The 25187-nt window shown below is 44.6% G+C and overlaps 1 protein-coding gene across 3 annotated transcripts in view; it reads left to right on the plus strand.

Annotated features, from left to right (window-relative positions):
• DENND5A (DENN domain containing 5A) overlaps nt 1–25187 on the plus strand; it is a 96725-nt gene that overhangs the window by 66520 nt on the left and 5018 nt on the right. The window contains exons 10-21 of one of the 3 annotated variants that reach the window (XM_072619475.1): nt 605–698; nt 11103–11234; nt 13541–13693; nt 15375–15459; nt 17072–17156; nt 17584–17712; nt 19757–19878; nt 22067–22212; nt 23016–23134; nt 23570–23751; nt 24127–24180; nt 24481–24563. In XM_072619475.1, the coding sequence (XP_072475576.1) occupies nt 605–698; nt 11103–11234; nt 13541–13693; nt 15375–15459; nt 17072–17156; nt 17584–17712; nt 19757–19878; nt 22067–22212; nt 23016–23134; nt 23570–23751; nt 24127–24180; nt 24481–24563 (1384 nt within the window). Of the gene's footprint in view, nt 1–604; nt 699–11102; nt 11235–13540; nt 13694–15374; nt 15460–17071; nt 17157–17583; nt 17713–19756; nt 19879–20524; nt 20692–22066; nt 22213–23015; nt 23135–23569; nt 23752–24126; nt 24181–24480; nt 24564–25187 lie in introns of those variants that run through there. The other 2 variants (XM_072619476.1, XM_072619477.1) reach the window with 2 other exon arrangements.

Below are 25187 nucleotides of genomic sequence, written 5' to 3' on the forward strand. Positions count from 1 at the left end.
GAAAAGTTAATGCTAGAGCAGGATCAGTGAATTTTTTGATAACCTTATTTCAATATAATTGATTTCCCTTGTAATTCTGTATATTTTATCATATGCATATAAAAACATCATTCCAAGAAGGGACTCATGATTGCCAAAGGTGCTAGTGACCCCAAAAAGGTAAAGATATCTGTGACGCTAGAGTGTTCCCCATTGCTGTTCTAATGTTTTAGTTTAGCCAGGACCTTTAGACCCCGATGAGCTGTAAGACCAGATGACGTGAAACTTAGACTTCTTGGCAGAACTGTTGCATTCTTCTCACAATGCTTATAGCAGTGAGTTGTGTCATTTGTCTCATTGGTTGGAAATGGAAAAGGGCTGGGGAAAGTCTTTGCAGGCCCAGATGATCCAGACCCTCTGTCCAGAGCAGATATCAGCAGAGATGGTATATCTTTCCTAGGAGGCCACCCCCTAGTTCAGTCCTTGGTCCGTGGTCTCTCTTTTCCCAGAGCAATGATGCCCTTTGCACATGTGTGCGGTTCTGCTCTCCCCTCCCTACCACAACCCCCCAGCCCTTCAATCCAGCTTACAGGCTTCTCACTACTTACCACCTTGTTTCCGACAGGTGGACCAAGAGGAATGCGCCTGCCCAGTGGAGGCGGAAGGACAGACAGAAGCAGCACACTGAACACTTACGCCTGGATAATGACCAGAGGGAGGTGAGAGCCACATGGGACAGACTAGCAGAGAGGGGCTCCAGTGGCGCCAATATCTGCAGAGAACTTTGCTTACTGTGACCTTACAAGACAGGCAGGGTAAATACTATTTACCTCCATTTTACATAGAAGGAGAGTAAGAGAGGTTGGGAAGCAAGAAGATTTAATGCAGATGGCACTGTTAATAAGCAGTGGAATTGGGACCAAGGTCTTTGCACTGTTGAGTCCAGTCTCTAGGGTGGGAAGGGAACTATGAGCTGATCAAGTTCCAACTGCCCTTGTGGTTGAAGCGAATAAACTCGAGTGAAACTCTGTGTTCAATTAGTGGTGAGATCTATTAGAAAGTCTTTTTACTAGATATCTAACAGCTGTTTGGAGCATGGTTGTCTTACATAGACATTTCTTTCCATCAACCAAGTGTCCTTAAAGTCTGGGTCTTAATGTATTCTATGAAAAATCCTCTAGAAAGCACCTTATGCTGTAGAGTTTTACATTCAAGTTACAGCGTGGGAGTGACAGTTTATCAAACAGGAAAGGAAAATAATCAAAGTTACACCTTATGGTACTTATTCATGAGTGTTATTATTTGGTATTAGTCAAGCAGTATAAATTTTATTATATCATTAACATCACACTTATCATTATTCAGTATTATTGTTTGTATTTTCATTTTATTAATAGGCTTTAAGGACTTCCAGAATGAAAAGTAACACAAATCACAAAGATTCAAACTAATAGTCTTATGAGAATAAACTAAATTCTGTCTTCTCTCTCTCTCTCTCTCTCTCTCTCACACACACACACACACACACACACACACACACACACGGTAATGTCTTCTGATACCTTATAATGTAGCTACAATTTACACACATTATTTTGTTTTACCAGCTTAAACATTAGAGGACTAGTAAGTTTCTGGTTTTATGTAATTTATTGCTTAATTTCGTCTCTCTGTGATTGGAGACCTTGATATTTTGCTTCCACACTGTACAAAGGTTCATCCACCCACTAGAATACCCTGACAAATAATCATCCAGCATTTGCTTGAAGACCACTGTATTCTGAGATGCCCCATTTCATTTTAGGTAGCACTAATTGTTAGCAAGTTTTTCCAGACTTAAAGAAAGCCATCATACTTCCCTTCCTGCTTCCTCCAAGTGTCTTCTTCCCCAGGCCTTACATATTCATTCCTCTCGACCAGTCTCCTTATGACATGGTCTTGAGGCCCCTCATCATTCTCATCACCCTCTTTTGGATGCTCTTCAGTTTGTTAATCTCCTGCTTGCTATATGATGTCAGAACCTAGTAGAATACTCAAGATGTGGTCTAGGTGGGGCAAAGGACAGAGAGACAGTTACTTCACTCTCATCTCCTAGATGCCACAGATCCCTAAAGGCAGTCTGAAATTGCTTTAGCTTCTTTGGTTGATATTTATCTTGAGAGGCAGCTCAATGTGGTGGATAGCATCAGTCTTGGATGTTTTAATCGAATTCTTTGAGAGCCATAAAGACCTGAGTTTGCATCCCACCTGTGGCCATAACATCCTATTCCCATCTTCCCCCGCCTCTCCAATGAGAGGATCAGTGTATGTTTCTTACCTCTTCTCCATGGCCTAGCTGGGTTGTCATAACTGAAAGATACCCAGTTTCATAGTATTTCATGGATTTCATGATACTCAGTTGTAGTCACTGAGCACATTATTCTCCTGGTTCTGATGACTTCCTTCTACGTCGGTTCATACAGTTCTTCCTATTATATTCTTGCACCTCAATTTCTTTGGTCATCCCATGGCTTTCTGATGTTTTCCTATGAAGCTGATGATGGAACCATTTGTGAAAATTCCTACTGTGTCCGGAAGCTAACTTCTCCTGAGAGGCATGGTGGTATAGTGGGTGGAGAACTAGCCTTAGAGACAGGAAAACCTGGGTTCAAATCCCACTACTGAGTCTTACTGGCTGTGTGACCCTTGGAAAACTTTTTTAATCCCTCCAAGGCTGTAGGCAACTCTCTTCAACTGTCAGTTACACAAAAGATGAAAACTTGAATTGTTGAATTGGTGGAGGGGTTTCTTCATTGAGAGGAAGAGGGATTATGTATCACCTTCATTGGTAGCTTCTTTATCTGAAGATGTAGGGACTATATCAGTGCAGCTGCAGGTTCTGTCTTTTTCCTTTTAACCATTACATGCTTCTTTTTAGTTGCTTTGGAATACTATGGAACCAGTTTAAGTCCTCACCATTTTTTTTTTTTTTTGGTGAAAGGATCTGGGCATCCTGCCTAAATTTCATGACCCAGTTAACATCTAAGTTTTGCAGTTGGGGGTTTATACTTAATTATCTTTTCTTCTATTGGAAAACAGTTATTCCTTAGAATATATCCTTGTCTATGCCTTTCCCCTTCTACCTCATCTTTTTATTTTTCTGGACAGGGTCTTTTGGCTTCTTTGAGGGTCACTTCCAAGAAGTGTGGCAGGATCCTTGTGAGTTTATGTTTCCACACAGATGAAGGAAAGGGGATTTTTTTCATGCTTCTCTGCAAAAACAATTCTCAAAACAAGGGGGAAAACAGGAAACCAATCATCCGAAACCAGTCTCAACCAGGTTTGAGGTTAAGATAGGGTAACTGGGTCAGTGAGGCTTTAAGTATGCACGTTTAGTTGCTTCATAAACGTTAACTTCTCCTCCCTGGGAGGAGCTAAGGTTCATTTTAATGCACATGTGATCTGTGCGGATATATGTGTGTATGTGGGAACACATCAAGGGGGAAACATGAAGTAGGCGGACCTGGAAGTTGTATACCTCACAGTACTCAGCCAGTGAGAAAATGAAGGAGGGACTTTGAGTTTCTGGCAGGGATTTAAGCAGCTAGCTTTCACTTTTGTGTTTTTTTGGGTTGCTGTTCAGGCAGCATGCTCACATCTTGCAAGAGCTGTAGAATGAGCTTGCCTCATCTACCTTGGGAGTCTTTGTCATCCCTTCGGAAAATTTTATTCCTAACAATTAGGGGCTCGCCTGGGACCCTGGAAGCATCAGGAGGAGAACAACCACCACCAAAGGTCAGAGAAGTGCAAACCCCCCCAACCCCCAGTTGGGTGGCTTTGTGGATCGTTGGTGAGTGTCCTCCCTCCTGACTGCCCAGACCTGAGCCTTCACTTTTGGAGCGAGGTAGAATGATGCATCTGGGAAAATAAGAGGGAAACTGAGGCTACGACTCAAGTCTGTGCACAGGGCAAGGTAAGAAAGATTGAACTTCTGAATATTGCCTTGTTAGTAGGGACATTTTGCCCAAAGGACTATAAGTAGGACTGCAACATGTAGACAGGCAGAATGGGAAATAAAGAGACTCAGGAAACTAAGGCATCTGGAAGGGGGACAGAAGGGGGACCCCCCTGGTAGCATTCCTCTGAACAGTCCCTTAGAGAGAATGCTGGGAAACTGGAATGAAAATACATGTACAAAAGGATAAGAATAAGAAACAGGAGGATGAAGTTTTGTTGTGTTATTTGGTCCAAGGAGAGCATCATGCCTCCAGACTCCAGCAGTATTTTGGCCCAAGTATGGATGGGGCCAGTGAGGATTGGATTTGTCAGGTATTAAAGAGAAGAAATCCCTCAGTCAAGAGGGAGAGTGATTATGCCTCTTGTTGGAAAGGGGGGGGGGGGGGGCTGAGATCTAGAAGGGTCTGAGAAGGATCTCCTTTTGAAACTGGGTAGAAGTCAGAATAAAAAACTGAGTTTTGGGGGGTTTTTGTTTGTTCTTTTGGCTGGTCTTAATTCTAATTTGGCTTATCTCTTAAAAACCAAGTGTCTCTGTGTGTGTTTGTGAAATGTTTTATGTTTTATGTTTTGTGATGCGAGTGTCTGTGTTTTAATCTGACACCCTGTAAATTTAAAATGCAGCTGGCTGCACAAACTTCTAGGAGGGTGAGACTCTTCAGAGGTTGGAGGTGGAGCTAACAGATTTTAGAATTGATAAAGAATCTGAACTCAAGCAGGAAGCAAGGGCCGAAGGGAAAAGAAAACTGAGGTGTTTGAATTTAAATTTAATTAGATCCTAAAAGCTAAAGTTTGTGCTTTGTGTTCAAACTTAAATCTAGGGAACTGTCTTTGCAAAAACAAGAGGTGTTTCAATCTTTTAAAAAGTGATCGTTTTAGGATTTCAGTGGTTTATTTAAAATGCATAATTAAAAACTCTTTGCAGGAACTGTGGGGAAGTGCGGCCCTCTTAATTTGTAAAAGGTACAGAAAAGCAGGAAAAACTGGGGTATGATTTTTCTTCATTTGGAATGTAAAGGAAAATGGAGGCAGCATGAGTTTGAGAGATTAGGAGAGAGAAAAGTTTGAGTGAAATAGGGAAGGTAGAAAAGAAAACGAAAGGGTTTGGAGATATGTGCTCTACTGTTTTGAATGGATTAGGAAGCTGTTAAGTCATTCTGTTTGACCATGTGTTTTTGAAAGTACTGTAATTTAAGTTATTGTTTAAATCAAGTATTGTAAAATCTCCTCTTGTAATTTTTGTCAGTTATGTGCAAGAGGCTTTGTGACCAGAGAATTTAGTAATTTTGTGGCAGTTAGGAATTAATCTAGTTAATTGTAGTAATTTGATATCGATAACAAATTATGTCCAAACCTACAGGCAGTTTTCTGAGTGAGATCCTGATAGTTGTGAGAGTTACGCTTGTTACAAAGGTTTCTGCAGTACTTCAAGATAAGGGGAGGAGACTTTAACCCTTCTCCTTTCCCTTAGTATGACTGCAAATAGCCCCTGGGTTTTTCTGTTAACCCCTCTCATCTCAGATCTGAGTGGAAGAGAGATTTTCACCCTTTCCCTGTCCTGGTGAGCTATTCAACAGGGCTTAAAGTGTATGGCCTGGGGAGGTCACATCAGCCTGGCTTCTCACCTTTCACATTGGTATTACTACAATTCCCAGAGCCAGCAGTACCTTTACTGGCAACAGCCACAGTAAAAAACTGCACTGGTAATGACCCTGGGCCCCTGGGGCTGGAAAGCCTGGAAGTATTACTCAAGCGGCATGGGGTTAGAAACCAGCTGGCCTCAAATCTTGGGTAAGCTTGTTCTCTTAAAGTTGTAGGCTTAACATCTTAATTATGAGATGCTGATGCTCTGTGTAGAATAATTTAGAAATGTATTCAGCAAAATTGAAGTCACCTGATTGGCAGTAGGTTTGTTTCAAGTTTCAAAGTGGTAAACTTTCATATATGGAGTTCCTAAACAAGAAACTTGGTTGACTGAAAATTTGCAAGTATATAGAAATGATCTCTAATGATTGGCTTTTAGGATAAATTTAAAATTTGAGATAAGGAGTCCTGGTAAAGTTTTGATTAGTGAAACTTGCCATCTGAGGTAAAAGCTCATGGGGCTATAAGGAATTGTGTTCTTAGCTCTCCAGTGGATCATGAAAATTCATCAGTTCATCAGTCAGTAATCAGTAACCCACCATCTGGAGGAAATACCATTAGCCACTCAGAGAAAATGTGACTGTTGCTGGTGGAGGTCTGCATCTGGGAAAAAGCTAAAGGGACAGTCCTAGCCTCAACCTGTGATGGGATCCTTCTGGCTCAGTTTCCCCATTGTGTTCTTTTGAAAAGAAATGTTTCCCACCTGACTGTTCCTGAGTCTGGCTATGAATTCAATTCCTGAAGTATCTCATTCTTTCAGATTGAGTATGGGTAGAGAAGGATAAATAAGCTTGAGAAACAGGTGCAAATGTATTAGAACAGTATCTTATGAGAAATGCATGCAAAATACTTCAGGCTTACTTTAAAGATGTTCCCTAACCAATATGAGATTAAAGTGATTATTGAAACTTGCTATTCAAGACCTTATGAGGCTGCTAATTGTTATTCGGAGTCTGACTTCAGGTATGGATATCAAGAAATGCTATTGAGCCATTGATCCATGATGCCAGCAACCCTGAGGGATATGAAATGCAGATGGTGATCTCATGGGAAGGTTGGGAGAACAACTATTCTGCATGAGCTGAGGTAGGGTTCTCCTGACTCAATTTCCCCAGCTGGCAGACTTTAAGCCTGGCTCAATGCAGTTGGCAGTCTACGTAACTTGTGCCTAGAAGCACAATAACATCTGTTAAATGGTAGACTGATACTGGAGCAACTGAGGTTACCATAGTAAGATGTAACTATAAGATTGAGCTATTTTGGCCTAGAATTTTAGCCCAAATAACAGCTAGCTACTCGGCTGTGACATCTGTCACTAGTATACAGATTCCCGTATAAGTTAGGGTCTTTTAATTCTTCCTAATGGTTTGGAGATAATTAGGTCAAAGCCTTGTGGAACCAGGATATTCTGTTACTTAGTTGGTATCATACCTGTCTCAGTTTTGTTACCTTTACATTTCTCACATTTAATGTTAAGAGAAGAATGACTTGTGGCCTACCTTGTAAGTGCCTTAAAAGAAGCATAACATGACCAGCAGTTGAAATTGTTTTAGGACTTGTTCTGTACTGTGTTAAAATTGATTACTCAGCGTGTTTATGTATGGATTTTTCCTCAGTGGAATCTTATCCTCCTGATGGGGAATGAATAATTGATTAATGTATTCCAGTGTGAGTTTCTTGAATGTGAAAAATTGACCAGGGTTCCAATTCTGATTTTATAAGAATAGAACAATTTAACATTAACTAAATGTAACAAAACTGAGACAGCTTTAAGTACCCATGCTTAATTGCTTTCTAAATATTAACTTCTCTTTCTTGGGAGGAGTTAAGGTTTATTTTAATGCATGTGTGTGTGTGTGTGTGTGTGTGTGTGTGTGTGTGTGTGTGTGTAAGGAACACGTCAAGGGGGAACATGAAGCAGGCAGATAGGCAGACCCCAGAAATTGTACACCTCAGAGTACTCAGCCAATGAGGAAAGGAGGGAGGGACTTTGAGTTTCAGGACAGGGATTTAAACACCTCGTTTTCACTTTTGTGTTGTGTTGCTGTTCAGGCAGCATACCCACTACTTGGAAGAATTGTAGAATAAATGAGCTTGTCTCATCTACCTTGGGAGGCTTTGTCATTCCTTCCAGAAAATTTTATTCCTAACAATCCTGATTCAGGAAACAGTCCTCTTCATTCAATTCAGTACAGATAGATCTTCACCAGAAACTTGTATGTAGTACAGAAAAATCTGTTTTAGAAGAAAGAACAAAGAAGAAACATTTTGCTTTAGTCACATCATGTTTTGGGGAAGAAAGGAATGGAAACATTTGTAGCTTAGCATTATACTTCATCAAGATTGTTTTTCATTAGTCTGATTAAAAGAAAAATGTCATTTATACTAGTCATTTTCCCAGCCTGGTGGAATAAAGTTATAGGTAGTGATTATAAACTTACACCTCTGATTTCATAGGTATGGGGAACTCCTGATATGAAAATCCCTCCACCAATATAAATCTACAACTTGTTTGTAACTGAGTCATCAGCGAAAACAAGCATTTATTAAGCACCTACTATGTGCTAGGCACTCTGCTAAGTGCTTTACAAATATCTTACTTGTTCAGAGAATTTCCTGGATCACTGACAGATTCTCAGTTACTCTGTGGCAGAATCATTACTTAAACTCGGGTCTTCCTCATTCCAAAGGTGGCCCTCTCTCAACTCCACCATAATGCCAGTCATTGTTGACTTTAAACAAAAAGAAGCCTTGGATCACATATTTCTTGGTGGTTGAATAAGACCAGTTGACTTGTGGTGTGCAGAAAGAGACCTGACCAACCAGTCAGGAGGTCTGGGGTCTGAGTCTCAGCCTTGCTATTTGCTTGCTGTGTAACTGGGGTGGCAGGTGGGGCAGAGTCAAGTCTTTTAAATTCTCTGTGCCTCAGTTTCCTCATCTTTAGAGGGGACAGCTGGACTAGATGACTTAACAACATTTTCTTAATGAAAAATAATCTTCTTAATTTTGTCAATATAGTTGAAGATAAAATTCTGAAAGTTGTAACACTCAGTTGACTGATGTTGGACAATTTAATCTCTGGGTTTTAGTTTCCTTTTCGGTGACATACTGGAGAGACTGCTAGATGTGGAGTCGGGAAAACCTTACATCAAAGCCTGCCCCAGACAGTTACTAGCTATGTGACCCTGGGCAAGTTGGGTAACCGCTTTCAGTCTCTATTTCTTCATCAGTAAAATCACAGGATTGTTGTGAGAGTCATGAGATGATAGATGTAAGCACTTAAAAGTATTAGCTATTACTATCTTAACATAAAGGGTTGGGGTTAGATCATCCTTTTTTATTTGGGGGGTTCAGTGACTGTTATAATTTTTCTAACTGATTCCTTGCCTCCTGCCTGCTCTGGTGGCCTTGAGCAAGTTGCTTCCTCTCTGGGGTTTTGTTGCCTTATCTATAAATGTGGCAGATGTGTGTACTCCCAGAAGGTTTCTTTCTACAGTCTGAGTCAAAGATGGCCCTACGGTGTCTATCCAAGTGCCTGGGAGGATGGCAATACCGTTAATGGTTCAGTCCTTCAGTGCAGACTAAAAAAGTTCTTTTTTTAGCATGTTAAAGCAGTCGCCCTCATGAATTGGGCTCTTGGGCCTCTCTGTCTTTCTGTCTCTCTCTGTCTCTCCCTCTCTCTCTCCCTCTCTCCCTTCCTCTCCTTGTCATCCCTTGATCACTTGGGCCCCTCTGACCTTCCTATTGATGGGATGTCTTTCTATCCTGAAGTTCCCAGTACAAGGACTTCTTTAGAGTAGAGTCAACATGAGGATTCTTTCCTTATCTGAACTTGGCGGCCCTGACATGGTTAGTGGCAAGGGAAAGAGGCTGAGCAGTCTTCCAGAACAGGGACCTAGACTGGTTTTGCTGATGAATCGACAGGGGTCTGTGCAGAAGACTTGAATAAGAGTGGAAGAAGCTGTTGATCACCTTTAGGGGAAGCTGCTGAAACATCTTGACTTCATCCACCTGATGTGGCCAAGGCTGCTGCTTCTAACCTGAAATCCTTCCCCTTGCCTCCCTCATCTCAGTCCTATGAAGGGTCTGGTTTGGGGGTGGCTGTGTGGAATTCACAGAAATGTTCCAAGGGGCATGGAAAGATTCTGACACGTGTGAGCGCTTTGTGAAATGGTAGGGTAGTGTTTTTATATCTTTGAGGGATTTGCTCTGACTTATCTGAAGCGCCTGATTCCTCCTGAACATTATTTGTTTTAAATGAATTATTCATCTCAGCACCCAGCTCCTCCTGGTACAGTAGGAGAGAGATAAAAGGGGGGGCGGTATAGATTAAATTCCACTGTGCACAAAACACTGCTATACCTGAGAGGTGTTTGGGGTTGGGAGAAAAGGAGAGATCAGATTTAGAGAAGACTTAGCTCCTGCCTTTTGGAAGAGTAAAACCTGATAGAGAGATAAGACACAAATATAAACCACTATTAGCATACCACATTGTGGTTCCTAGACCTAGAGCTGGACAGGGTGGCCTCATTTGACAGCTAGAAGACCCCAGGAGGTTGTGACTTGCCCAAGGTCATGCATATAGTAAAAGCATCAGAGATGGCCTTTGAATTCAGGTCCTTTGACTCCTGGGCTAGCATTCTTCTCACTGTGCCATTTATCTCAGAAGTGGGTAAAGAAAGGCCACGCAATGTGAGGCCCAGTTTGGGAAAGGCCCTGAGCAGCAGGGGCCCCAAAGAGTGGCAGGTTCCTGGAGGTGATGGCATTGAAGTTGGGCTTTAAAAGTCTGGGAGGGAAGAGGGGCCGAGGACATTCTGTCCTGAGCCCAGACGGGACAGAGTTGGGCAGCTGAGTAGGTAAGAAAGGAATTAGTAGGAGATAAGGCTGGTGTAGCAGATGGTGGTCAAGAACCTTGAATACCAGGCTAGACAACTGGAACTTGACAGGAGGCCGGAGGGGCATCTGGCCTGATCTGACGTAGGCCAGTGTGACTGGATCGGGGTGGGGAGGCAGGCTGGGTGCCCCTCAGCCAAAGGGGAGGGCCTCACTGGTAACCAGGCTTGGGAGGAACAAGCTTTGGAGCCCCTGGCATCTCTGCAGCCTTGTAGTGAGCTCTGCTGGTTCTCGGACTGGGCAGGCATACTGATGTGTTTTGGGATCCTGGTTGAAATGCAGCTCTCTCCTTAGGAGATTCCATCTCTGCATTTCTCTAGATCAGTGGATGCAGAGGGTTTGAAAACTGGCTCAGCAATCCTTCCCCTCACCCCTCTGTGCCAGGAGGGATGAGAACTCACTTTTGACACAAAAGGAACTTTTTTAACCCTGATCCCAACCCCTCCCGCTTTCCTGCCCTTCCCCCTCCTCTCCCTTCCTTTGCTGGATTGCTGGGGGCGGGGAGCTGCTGCCCCCTGCAGGCTGCAGTTTGAATTGATGTACCTTGTAGCAAGGCTCATCCTGACTTTGCCCCGTGTCCTGTACCTCTGCAGAAGTATATCCAGGAAGCCAGGAACATGGGCAGCACGATCCGGCAGCCCAAGCTGTCCAACCTTTCGCCCTCAGTGATTGCGCAGACCAACTGGAAGTTTGTGGAGGGCTTGCTGAAGGAGTGTCGCAATAAGGTATGGTCCAGGGGAGGGGTGTGCGTGTGTGCGTTGTGTGTGCAAGTGTACGTATGTGTATGTGCACATGCACGCTTGTGTGTGGTTTGGCAGCTGAGTGTTAGCTGCCTGCCATACTTGGTCCTACTCGGTCAGTGTCTTCCCTGGTTGGCTTTGGAGAGAAACATTCGAAACATTCATTTTGGGCAACATGTAATAAGTACCTACTGTATTCCAGGCCTTGTGCAACGTAAATAAGACATGATTAGCCCTGTCCTCATGGACTTTTACAGTGCAGCAGGGAGATGAGACTTTGGTGTCCAGAGCCACATCTTACTTGCTTATGATTACATTTCACTGATGTAGTTCAGTTAGACGAGCATCTGTTAGACAAGTGGGGGTGAGAAATGCCTGCTTCTAGACAAGGCACTGTCCACACACTCTGGATACAAAGATGGAATGTAGAAAGTAGACCCTGCCTCAAGAACGACACCTTTCGGGGAAGGGGGGAGATACAGTATTGGCCAGTGAGCATTTATTTTATGCATAGGTAAATTAATCCAAGATCATTTGAGGTGGAAGAATGTGTTAGGGTGATGAGAAAATGCTCTCTTGGCATCTAAATTGAGCGTTGAAGGAAATACATGATTAGAAGAGGTGAGGGAGGTGTTGCCAGTGTGGGGAAAGACCCATGAAAAGGCCGAGAGGGAGCAGGCTGGATTCTTATTTTGGGGTCACTTTGACTACACTTCGAGGCTTGTGAATGCATCAGTGTGAAATAAGCCTGGCATTCAAATAAGCCGGTGCTAGACTATGAAGACTTTTGAGTGCCAAGGAGAGATCACAGTCCCCATGACTTCTCATCTTGGGCTGTTCTCATCCATGTCTTTCCATACATTTTTCAAAGAAGGCTCCATCCATCATGGAGGAGACTTTTTTCCTAGTTCTTTTCCTAGCTTGAGATGACCAGTGTGTGAACCCAGTATGTCCATCCAATGTCTTTCATTTTTATTATGTGACATCCCTTTATTCATTCATCCATCGAAGATTCATTTAAGTAAATCCTCCTTTTCCAGGAAATAACAAGCTTTTATTAAGTCTTTGTTCTTTTGATTTGCATGTAGCACCTCTCCCTCCTAGTTCTGAAATGGTTTTTTTTTTTTTGGATTCTAGAAATATGATGCCTATTTTTGCTCATTTCATAGTCTTGTCTTTAACAGCTCAGGTCTAACTTTGGTCCTGGCCATTTAGAATTTTGGACAAGAGAAGATACTTAGGCATGATATATTGGGACTTGTTTATAAAACTTACCTAAAATACCATATCACTAGAAGTTCTAATTCCCACTCTGGGATTGTGTCTCTGCCTTTAGGACTTTAAATTAAAACTGTAAAGAAATTATACTTCTTCTTTAACAAAACCATATAAAACTTTTTAAACTTTTGGTTTACATAAACTCATTTTTAAGAATAACTTGGTTCTATTTACCTTAGAAGATAATGATTGTGAAAATGAAAAATGTTCTCAAGGAGGCAGGAGAAGGAATCTTGGCCTTTGAGTTAGGTTATCTTGGCGGCATCCTGGAACTGCTGTTAGTAACTTTGGGTGGCTCACTTCTCTGTTGAAGGAGGTGGTCTAGAGAGGATTATGGCTCTTGAACTCAGAATTGAAGGGTTTAGCCCAGTTTTGACCTGTTACACCAAATACTTTGCCTTTGGAGGGTGTGTCTGATGAAACCTTCGAGAAGGTATCAGGCAGTGGAAAGAGCGCAGAGTTCAAGAAAACACCAAAGGTAGATGACAGCCTCAGAGAAGTTTAGGGGTGTCCCAGGGAATTCTGTCTCTGAGGACAATGGTGAACCAGGTGATCTTCAGTTCCTTTCAGCTTTGGTATCCTGCATCTCTATGATTTGAAACTTTCTTGAGCTCTGAGAGGGAATTTGTAAATTACAGACTGTTAGAGATAGGTTGTGGATGGTGGGACATGAGGCTAATCCAGTCTCTTTATTTCACTGGGACCTGGAGACATGGGGGCAGTCATGTGGCCAAGGTCAGCCAGCCAATTAGTTGAAGCAACACTGGAACCCAGTTCTTTTGATGCCTGGCTCAGAGTCAATTGGAATAAGACATGAAATTAGCTAATGACCTTTCTTCTCACTCAGACTTTTTGGAGCTCATTCCATAGATAATGTGCTTGCCAGGGTACAGATGGTACGTGTTGTCCCAGGTGCTTCCCTTCCCAGATGCTGGGATGCTCTAGGTAAAGGACCATTTCTGTTTACCTTTGGTTGAGTTGGTTTGCTGATTCTGATATCACCTGCCTTATAGACCAAGAGGATGCTGGTGGAAAAGATGGGCCGAGAAGCCGTGGAGCTGGGCCATGGAGAAGTCAACATCACGGGTGTGGAGGAGAACACCTTGATTGCTAGCCTCTGTGACCTCCTAGAGAGGATCTGGAGCCATGGGCTGCAGGTCAAACAGGTAAGGAAGCAGACTGTTCTATATGCTTATGCTTAAAGTGACTTTGAGAGCTACAAAGTGCTTTGAGAGTGGGAAAGTGAGAGTGGCTGGTCAGAGAAGGCTTCCTGGAGGAGGGAGGAGGATGATTTGGACTTTTAAGGAAAAGTAGGCTCTTCCTGAGAGGCAGCATGAGGCAATGGATAAAGGGCTATCCTCAGAGTCAGAAAGACCTGGGTTCTAGTCCCAACTCTGATATATTCCAGCTGCATGGGTAACTTAGCCTTCCACAGATTATGCTCTGCTGATACCATCTCTGAGAGCTTAGAGTCACCTTCATGTCCTTGCTAGGCACTGAAGAAATAGAAGAAAAATGGGAAAGCTGCTGTCATCATTGATTACACACCACTTCTTGGTTTGCCCAGTGATTTCACATTCTCATTTGATCTCACCACATTTCTATGAGGTGACTAATATAAGTATTATCCCCTTTTAAAAATGGGAAAAATGAGGCTTGGTTCTGGAAGCCCCCAAGGAGCCATGTGTCCTCTAGAATTCTGTCAGAGTTATTACTGTGCCTGCCATTGGGCAGTGGAAAGTGTGCTTCTCTGTTGCTGTACAACCCCTTCACCTAACGGGTGCCTATCCAGGGACCACATGTGGGCCTGGGGGAATATCCAGGATTGAACTAACATGGACAGTTTGCTTTGAGTTGAGTTAGGGTTAGGGTGGGACCAGAGATTTAATTTTTTTAAGGGCCTAAATCTTGTAGGAGAATCTCATTTTCTTACCTTTTAACCTCTAGAAAGTCTTTTTAAGGGCCTAAATCTTGTAGGAGAATCTCATTTTCTTACCTTCCGAAGTCTTCCGAAGTCTTCCTGTTGCTATCATGTTGAGTGGGATTAATCTATGACTGGTTTGGAATTTCAGAGCCCATGGGATACCTGGGTTTATCCCCTCAAGTTTTGGTTTGGATTAGATGAGGTGTTTAGATGTAGCCCGTCCCAGCTTAAATTTCTTCTCCTATGAACCTGTGATTAGTAAAAGCATTAGATATGCCTTATAGCTACATCCTGGGAGGTCAGCCCAGTCTCCACTCCCTGCATACTTCAGTAGTCACACTCTGCAGCTGTCAAAAAGAATCTTGGGTCTGTGGCTGATAGCCCAGGGTGGAAACACATTGGGAGTGTGTGGGGAGAGAGAGAGAGAGAGAGAGAGAGAGAGAGAGAGAGAGAGAGAGAGAGAGAGAGAGAGAGAGAGAGAGAGAGTGTGAGTGTGTGTGTGCGTGTGTGCGTGTATGCGTGCGGGTGTAGGGGCTCTCACACTGCACCCTGCTGGTCCCCTGGGTGACAGACTGTGGAATGACTCACTTTGAAATGCAGCTCCTTTACCAGACTCTCTTAACTCTTCCCATTCCAAGGAATAAAAGGCAAGGCCAGCACTGCCTCGTGTCACGTCTGCTGGATTGTTCACAGAGTCATAGGATTTTCAGAGTTAGGAGGGGCCCAGAAGGTGTGCCCACCGTGGCACAGCCAGTCGGCCTCCTGTGCACGATGGTGAGGCCAGAGCACTCTCAGATTCCGTTCCCGTGGCCAGCATTAGGGTGGAAGCCGAGTTCTCTGCATTCGGATTTGGTCCTTTATTGCTCTTTGTAGTTTGGAAACTAACTTGTTGTCTCCATTCTTCTCGTCTGTCTGTCCTTCAGGGGAAGTCCGCCTTGTGGTCACACCTGTTGCATTATCAGGAAAATCGACAAAGAAAGCTAACGTCAGGAAGCTTGAATACCTCAGGTAAGGGGATTTCTTCTCTCTAGGGAAGAATCTGTCCTTTACTAGCTCCTTGACGTTGGGCAAGTCCCCTCACCTCCCTGGGCCTCCGTTTCCTCATCTGTAAAATGAGGTCCATTCCAGTAGTAGGCCTCTGATCCTGTGAATCTAGCTTCTTCTTCTGGGGGGTTGTTTCATTCTGGGCCTAGCACAGTGCTTGTGATAGGAGTAGGTGTTTGATAAATGTTTGTTGATTCCTTGGGTTGAATCGCTTACATAAAACACTCCAAATCAGCAGGGCATTGCTTCCAGCTGAATCATGGGACACACGAATGGAATTCACTGGCATGGGATGGCGTTGTGCTTTCTGTGATTATGGAATAGTCATAACAATATTAATAGTATTATTATATAAGTGTTACTGGTATGATAACAGCATTTTGGTATAATAACTGTTAGATAGTAATAATGGTGGTAATTACTATTGTACATTAATAAGAGGAGGGCTAAGGATAGCGCAGGCTAATGTTTCTGCTTTAAAGGTACAAAATATCTTATCTTTGTTATGTCACAACAGCCCTGTGAGGTAGGCAGTGCAAGTTTTATTAACCATCATCTTACCGAGGGGAAAACTGAGGCTCAGAGGGGTAAAGCACATTGGCAGGCTCACATGGGGCATACTAATGATAAAGCAAGGGGGAAGTATCTAGCCTGGTCCCTGACCTCATGGGGGTGTAGCGGAGAGAGCCCTGGACCTGGAGTCTGGAACACCAGACATGTAGCAGCTGTGTGGCCCTGGGCAAGTCACTTTACCTCGTTTAGTCTGAGTTTCCTCCTCTGTAAAATGGGGGATGATAATAGCATCTGCCTCCCAGGGTTGTTGGGAGGATCAAACGAGATAATATTTATCAAGTGCTTCGCAAACTTTAAAGTATATGAATGCAGCTCTCACTACTGCTGCCGCTGCTGTCATCATCATTGTTAATGGAGGGTAGGGGAGGGGCCCTGTGCACACAAGTGTATGAGAGAGTGCATGGAGACAAATGACTTGTCATCCAAACGAAGTACACTCTCAGAGAATTTGAGGCTGGTGGGGACAGTTGTAACTGGGAGAGAGGGGATGAGGGAAGATTTCTTGGAGAAGGGGCACGTGAGCTGGACCCTGAAGACAGAGATAGTTTTCAGGAAGCAGAACTGGCTGAGGGAGCTCATTCTTGGGATGGAGAATTGCCTGTGTGAGCGCTTCCCAAGTGGGTGCAAGGCAGCATGAGATCAGGGCTGGTGAATGAGGCGAGTTCCATTTGGATGGAACAAAGAATGTGTGAGGAGGAGGGAGACCTTGAAAAGACAATGGAAAGTTTGGTGGAGTCCGACCGTGGAGGACTTCCAATGCCAAAGAAGGATTTAATTACGTTTGGTCGAAGGGAGGGACATGAGGAGATCTGCACATTAGGAAGAGGGGAGAGACCAGAGGTGGAAGCCATTTAGGAGGTAGCCAGGTGGTGTGTAATTATACAAATGCGTCTAGTGAGACGTATCTATGCATGCATGTACTTATCTATACATATCCCCATTTGGATCAGTGAGTGACTGTTCAAAGCTCTTTGGAAATACACAATCAGCTTCTTGTTTTTAGGAATACTATTGGATTCAGAACGGAGGAAGTCTGATGCGAGCTCTGCCATGCCTCCCCTAAGGATCTCTCTCATCCAGGACATGAGGTCTGTTTGCATTCCTAAAGGGTTCTGTGTAAAGTACTTAGCATTCTGTAGACCAGTTTGTGATCCAGACTAATTCTATGACATTTTCTCAATTGCCGTTTTTTTTAATGAGACTTTTGTAGTATTCTTCAGGTAGTTGGGAGTTTTTGCTTTTAAAGTTTCTTCAGGAAACTTTTAGCTGTATTATAAGAAAGTAGGATACTCTAAGACCTGCATTGGCTTTTAGGAGTAACTTTGAGCCTCTGAAATAAGTCCCTTGGGTGCAGAAGAGGCCTTTCAAACTTAATGCCTCTTGTAGCAATATTTCATTGATCTGCAGACATAGAGGAACTTGAAAGAATGGGGAGGGGTCTCATCTTGGTACTGCTGGCATCTTCTGTCTTCCTTCAGTTGGGTGATCACTGAAGCAGATCTGCTTTCCTTCTAGGCACATCCAGAACATTGGGGAGATCAAAACTGATGTTGGCAAGGCCAGGGCTTGGGTTCGACTGAGCATGGAGAAGAAGTTACTTTCCCGGCACCTGAAGCAGCTACTTTCAGATCACGAGCTCACCAAGTAAGAAGAACATGCATGCCCTTTGTGGAGGGAAGGCAGATTATGGGTGTGAGGTAGAGTTGGTGAATGGGAGGGATGTGCATGGAAGGATGTGGGTGAGCTCTTCTGGGGCCATGCAGACTCTGCTTTGCATTCTGTTTTTGGGTATTGGGTTTGTAGTGTCCCCTCCTTTCCTTCCATAGCCCATTCACAACGAATTCTGTGACAGAATTCTGTCTTTTTATTCTGTTTTCCCCACTGTTGCCTTGTTCAGGCAGAGATTCAGAGCTGTATATTGTAGAAGACCCTAACTTTTCACAGAAATACTCTGTAAATCACTTGGTTGAGCTTTAAGAATTAAGAATAGCATGGCTTGGTAGGTCTTTATACCTAGATGAAAATTCAGTTCACCAAGTTCATATTTACCAAGTATTCAGGGTACATGGCATTGAAACTTTCATTCTTGAGAAATAAGCTGTCGGAAATCTGTTTTAAATGCTTGACTTTTGTGGGGTGAAGAAGTTTGAAGGACTATGAAATAGTAAGGTTAGAAACGGTTCTACATAATACTCAGTAGGTGACAATCCAGTCTTTGCTTGATGACCTCCCAATATGGGAAACTCACTGCCATTTCCCTATAACCCATTCTGTTTGGGAGTATTTAGAAGTGTCACCTTAGAACATATCTCAATATCACCATTACTGATCATTTTGCCATCTTGGGCCTGGCAGAACAAACCTAATCCCTCTCCTTCTTCCATGATAAAACCTTCAGAGGACACTATGGAGTAAAATTTGAAGGAGGCTAGGGCTGTTGAGAGAGAGGATGTGATTGAGTCTACTACATGATGATTGGTGGAAGGAACTGGAGATGTTGAAAGATTTTCCCAGGCCAAAAAGTGGGACCAAATCAGGTGAAATTTAATACAGAGAATTGTAAAGTTGAGCTCAAAAAATCACCAGCTTCTTCAAGTTGACAGTGGAGATATTGCTTGACAACAGCCCATCTGAAAAGGAAGGAGAGATTTTAGTGACCCAGTAAGGCAGTACAAGTCAGCAGTGCAATATGGTGGCCAAGATAGCTTAAGATAGATGTAATTTTCAGGACCAGGGAGATGGTAACCCTACTGTACTCCCTACTGTACAGAGGTAGTCAGACTACCTCTGGGATATTGTGTCCCATTCTGGGGACTGATTTTTAAGAAGGACATTAATAAGCTAGAGATGTTCCGAGGAGGGCAGCCAGGATGATGGAGGGCTTTTGAGTTCGTATCATAAGAATGTGTTAAGTGAACTGGAGATAATTAACCTGGAGAAGGGAAACTTAACTTCTCCAAGTATTTAAAAGGCTTTGCCAAGGCTAAGGGAGAAGGGATAGGGTTTCCTCTTCCAGGTTTCAGATGGCAGAGCTAGCAGCGCTGGTGGGATTTGGGAAATGGCAGATTGAGGTTTGTTCTATGGCGATACTTCTGAACACTTAGCACCATCCACCAGTGCAACAAGATAACTTGGGAAGGCAGTGAGCTCTCTGTCACTGGAGGTCCATCCAGCAAAGACAGGGTTATCCCTTGTTGAGTCTGGGGTAGAAGGATTTTGTTCAGGCATGGGAAGGCGGCCTCCAGGGTCTCTTAGAACTCGAGGATTTGGTGAATGTTTCTAGAGGAGAACCTTGGGAAGATATGATTTCCTCCTTTGGTGATCTGAAGGGTTGTCATGTGGCCTGGTGAAAAGGGCACACAGACATATGGAGATAGGATCCTTGGGATCCTGGCCTGGTGCCTGCTGTCTGGGTAACCCTGGACACCTCTCTGAAGCACTCTGAGCATCACCTTCCTCTTCGAAGGAGATTTCCAAGGTCCTGTTCAGCTCTGTGATTCCTGTGAGGCTACAGTGGGAGTGCATTTCCTTGTAGTCCTTAATGAAGACAGGGAATAGCCAAGTCCAGACCTGCCTGTTCTTGCCCTTCAGAAAGCTGACAGTCCTTCCTCCTCTAGCCTGACCAGGTCCCTGGTCCTGCTGAGCTCCCCCATCTCCCTGAGGCTCATGTGTGCCCTTTCCTTGGCAGGAAGCTGTACAAGCGCTATGCTTTCCTGCGCTGCGATGATGAAAAGGAGCAATTCCTCTACCACCTCCTGTCCTTTAACGCTGTGGACTACTTCTGCTTCACCAATGTCTTCACGACAATCCGTGAGTAGCTTTTACTTCCCATCCCTGCTCTCCATTCTTGGGTGAGGTTTTGGAGCTTTCAATCTCATCCTTTTTTTCCCCTTTTTCTAAGAGAAAGGCAACCTATTTCCTGTTCACTCTATGTTACTTTTTGTTGATCTTTTGAATTTATGTGTGTGGGGAGGTATGTATATATGTGTCTTTGTGTGAGTGTGGGCATGTATGTGGGTATATGTGTATGTGTTGGGGTATACATATGTGTATATACATGCATGCATGTAAATACGTATTGTAAGTGTATATGTGTGTATGCATGTGCAAATGTGGCTGCCTATATATGTGCATGTATGTGTATAGTGTGTGTGTGTACATGTGCATATACATGCACACATTTGCTGTTTTTGGGTGGGAGGGAAAGATTGTTCCTGAAGCTCTTTGGATTGACCTGGTTGTGGGTTGATGAGCATAACCCTCTGGGTCAGCATGCTGCCAATATGGCACTAGTTGTTACACATAGTAGGCCAGGTGACTGTCCCCATCAGTTTTTGCCTGAAGACAAAGGCACCATTTAGCCATGGGTCTCTTAGAGACTCAGGAAAGAGAATGTGACAAAGTCTTCCAGCTAGGTCCTTTTAAAATCACGTGGCCCACTCTTCTCATTTTGCAGAAAAGTATTCTGTGGTCTTGGCTTCTCAAAGGAAGGCTTGGATGACTGACTGAAGGGGAAAGAAATGCTCTCCTGTGTGGTGTTGTGAAGGAGGCAAGAGAAACCTGGGTTCAACTCAGCTTCTTTCCTCTGTGAAAGGGATGAAATGTTCTGAGGACAAAATGAGATGATGAGAGAATACTTTGGAATCCAAGTCAAAAAACTGAGTCAAGTGAAGCATAATAACAGCATTATTAATATTATTTGGGGACTAGATCATCCACTGAGTATTTGAATCCTAAAATCTTGACGCTCTGGAGGTAGACTGAAGGGGTTTTTGACCTGGACTCTGCAAACTTAAAAAACCACACACACACACACACACACACATGTATATGTAGTTCTTCGCTGTATCCTCACATGATTGGTCTTCTTTATATTTTATGTTAGGCATTTAAAAGCTGTTATTCTGAGAAAAGGATCTGTAGGCTTCACCAGACGGTCCATATCACAGAAATGGTTAAAAAAAAAACCCAACTTGTGTTTTTCCTTCTGGATCAGCAGAATTCTGAATTTTCATCCTTTTTCCCTGTGAGGAAGCTCATAGTTTGTCCCAGACATTGCACCAACACTGACTAGTTCCATAACCCTATGGAGTGTCCCTGGGGTGACCTTTAAGTTCCTATGTCCTGTTTTGAAACAAAATTAAAATAAAAACCGGTACTTACCATGGCGCTTTGAGGTTTGCAAAACACTTCAGAATTCTAGGATCAAATTTGTATAATTAGAAAGGATCTTTGAAGTCATCTAGTGTAGCTGCCTCATTTTACAGATGGGAAAACTAAGGCCAAGGAAAGTTAAGTTTAACCTAAGACCACAAAAGTAGGAAGCATCAGAGGTGGAATTTGAAACCATATCCTCAGACTCTAGATCTTACCTTATTTGATTCTCACAATAGCCCTAAAAGGTCTTATCATCCCCATTTTACAGTTGAGGAAGCTGAGAGGTCAAATGACTTGCCTAGGTTCACACAGGTAGTAAGTGTCAGAAGCAGGATTTGAACAGAGGTCTTCCTGGCCCCTCGTCAGCCTTCTGTTTGGCAGGGGAAAGTCAGAGGTGCTATGCCCTGTGAGCTGCTTGCTGGGAATCAGGTCTATGTGACTGCGTGATGTGGCCTAGTCTCCTGTGCACTGATGGGAGCAGCTTGTCCCCAAGAGAGAATGAGTCCTTAGCTTCTGAGTTTAGGCTATTTTCGCTAAGAGTGTGCTCCATTGAGCTCCTATGATTCTGAAAACCACTGATGAAGGCTCATTGCTCTTCCTTCCTACTCAGCTCCATGGGTGGGGCAGCTGAGGGGTGCCAAGGTCACCGTTACGGGCAGGCAGCCTGGCTGAAGGGGTCTCCCGCACAGATTGTTGTAGAGGGACCATTAAGTGATATGAAAACAGGCTGTCTCACCATCATCATTGATCATAGTCAGGTAGCAGCCATGTGGAGGGCCTGAGTGTCACTGGGCCTTACTTCAGCCTAGCCTCAGTGCCCTTCTGGCTTCTCCCTGCACAGTGATCCCGTACCACATCCTGATTGTCCCCAGCAAGAAGCTGGGCGGCTCCATGTTCACGGCCAATCCTTGGATTTGCATCTCGGGAGAGCTGGGGGAGACGCAGATCCTGCAGGTGCCCAGGAATGTCTTGGAGATGACCTTTGAGGTATGTTCTCAGTCTAGGGAAATTGTAGCCTTGGAAGAGCTCCAAAGGGACCTTAGAGATCCGTTAGTCCAGCCCGTCCTTTCACAGAGGAAGAAACCAAGGCCCAGGGAGGTCAGGAAAATGGTGGTCTCTGTGCTAAGCCTGATGGGTTTATGAATCTTTTACAGAGTTATCTGTAGAGGTCTGGTGACATATTCTCTCCCTATGCATCCATGGAATCTCTTTATCATCCCCACCCCTCACCTCCCCATCCCCCTTAGGAGAGGGTCTAACGTTGAGAGAAAAGAGTTTCCTCTCAGGTGATGATTCGGAAAGTTCATTTCTGTCTAGTCAGAACTGATAGAACACAACGTAACACAACGTAACATAACAACACAACAAATGTCATTGAGAAATTGAGATGTGATGTATTAATATGTGCTTAGACACATGTTTATACAAACACATATATGTATACAACAATGCACACGTGTGTATTTGTACAGGTGTTGTACACATGTGCACACATGATCTCATACACACACTTTTCACCACATCTGTGATGCAGAAAGCTCAGTAGGTGTTTGGCTTAGAAGGTGGGCTTGGACCCAGGGCTTCCAAAAGCCAGAGCTGGTGTTGGACAGGGGTGGGCTGTGTTGGGGTGTACATCAGCCTGGGAGGGCCCTTCAGACCTTTGTTAAAAGTTGCTCAGGAGCAGTTTGTGGCCTGGTTAGGAAAGTCTCTGTGGCCTGCTTGTCCTGGTTTCTGGTTACATTGCTGCACTCTCCCTCCCCACCCTCCCCTCTGTGTTTTGGACCCAACAGTACCAGAACCTGGGAAAGCTCACCACTGTCCAGATTGGCCACGATAACTCGGGATTGTATGCCAAGTGGCTGGTGGAGCATGTAATGGTCAGAAACGAGATCACAGGACATACATATAAGTAAGTGCATGCTCAGTCCCACTCTTCAAGGTGGGGTCTGAATGATGACCTGATGGGCTGACCCCACTTAAGCTGGAGTGAGAGGGCTCAGAGCAGTCTGATATTCCATATCTGAGGACCGCAGTCTTGCGATACCTCTTCTGCATTTCCTTGTTTATAATAAGGAAATGTTAATATTCATGCTACTTGCTTCACCAGGGTACCATGAGGGAAATACTTTGTAAACCTCAAATCCCTAGTTTGAGGTGAGAGCTACTGTTATCTGGTGGCTGAGGAAGGTTTGCTTACTCCTGGAGGTGGGAGTGTAGGAGGGACCCATGGGGAAGAGCTGGGCCCCAGGATGTGTATGCCCTTGGGTATGTGTGTGCATGCATGCATGTGTGTGCATGTGCGTGAGGCATCTCCTGGGTGACTGTCGCATGGCTGCACCCCTAGGTTCCCCTGTGGCAGGTGGCTGGGGAAGGGGATGGATGATGGGAGTCTGGAGAGGATCCTGGTTGGGGAGCTGCTCACCTCTCACCCTGAAGCAGACGAGAGGCAGTGCCGAACCCCCCCCTTGCAACAGTCACCCAGCATGATCCGGAGGCTTGTCACCATCTCTCCCAGTAACAAGCCAAGTAAGTCGGAAGGGAGGGCTTCAGTCCAGCTGGGCAAGGTGGGTCACCAAAAAGCATTGAGCCTTTCACTGCAAGTACTCTCCAGCTCTCCCACAGAAGGTCTCTAGGCCTCATCCTGTTCTACAAGACCCCCATAGGGATCAGAGCCCCAGAGCTGCTTCCCCTCAGAAACCATCTGTGCTCCCAGACAATTCCTGCTTTTCTCTCTCTCACTCTCCACTGTAAACACTTTTTATCCTTTTGCTGAGGAGGGTGGACAGGGAACTCTTTGGCCTGTCTGACCAAGGCCTTGAAGAGGAGGGCACAGAGCTCTGGGGTGATTGGAGGGGACCCTGCACAGAGGCTAGTTGACCCCTTCCCTCCCCTTCTTTTCAGACTGTCTGTGGTCCTTTGAGCTCACACCTTTAAGGCTGCTGAACAGAACCTCAGGTTGGGCCTGGCTGGCAACTCTTGGCACTCGTGTCTTTAGCCCTGTTCTGGTCCATTGCATCAACTTAGCTGCCTGGGTGGTGGCAGGAGGCTGGACTAGATGACCCTTCTTGCTCTGAATCCTATGACCTCCTGGCCTGTGTTGTAGGACCTCCTCCCCTTTGCTGATGTTATGGCTTCCCTTGGATCAGATGCCCTGGTATCCTCTGTTGGGGGATGGGAGGAGGAGAGGGAATAACACACACAGGGCTGTGGGAGAATGACCAAGGTGACCCTTGGGTTTGGGTGTGTCTTGTGCAGAGTTGAACACGGGGCAGATCCAGGAATCCATCGGGGAGGCTGTCAATGGCATTGTCAAGCATTTCCATAAGCCAGAGAAAGAGGTGAGGCTTCCCTTCAGTGACCTGGAGCTGAGGGGGCAGAACTGTGGGAAGCAGTGGGACACTGCTCAGTGGAAACGAGCCCTGGTTTTCAAAAGGAGGACACCGAGGTTTGAGCCTGGCTTTGACTTGGGCCAGTGTGAATGAACCGACTCCACTTTCCTGAGCCTCTGTTCCCTCGTCTATGAAGTAAGATGTGCTTGGCGCCTTCTGCTCCACCACATAGGTTATGAGAGAAGTGCTTGGAACATAATGTTGTCAGCATTATTGTCATTCTTCTTACTTGGGTTTGAGGAGCTCACCTTGTTGGTGGGGCTTTCAAGACGATATGGATGGCTTTCGTGTTCATGGCCTAGTTGCTTCTCCACTACTGGATTAGAGGGAAGTAGGTTTGGGGGTCAACAGTTGGGGGAACATCTCATTGTACTCCTCCTAGGAGACAAGATCCCAGAGTTCAGGGGAGACCCAGCATCTGCCCATCCACTCTCACCCTTTCTATCTCCCTCTACCCCAACTGGAAATTCATTCATTTCCCAGTCTCGTAGTCTCTGGAGGCCGCTGTAAGTTTAGGGGAGTGCTGGGCCTTGCTGCTCAGGCTCAGTCTTGCTGTGGGTGGCCTACCGCCTG

The sequence above is a fragment of the Notamacropus eugenii genome, chromosome 6 (assembly GCF_028372415.1).
Source record: "Notamacropus eugenii isolate mMacEug1 chromosome 6, mMacEug1.pri_v2, whole genome shotgun sequence".
NCBI classification, from domain to species: Eukaryota; Metazoa; Chordata; class Mammalia; order Diprotodontia; family Macropodidae; genus Notamacropus; species Notamacropus eugenii.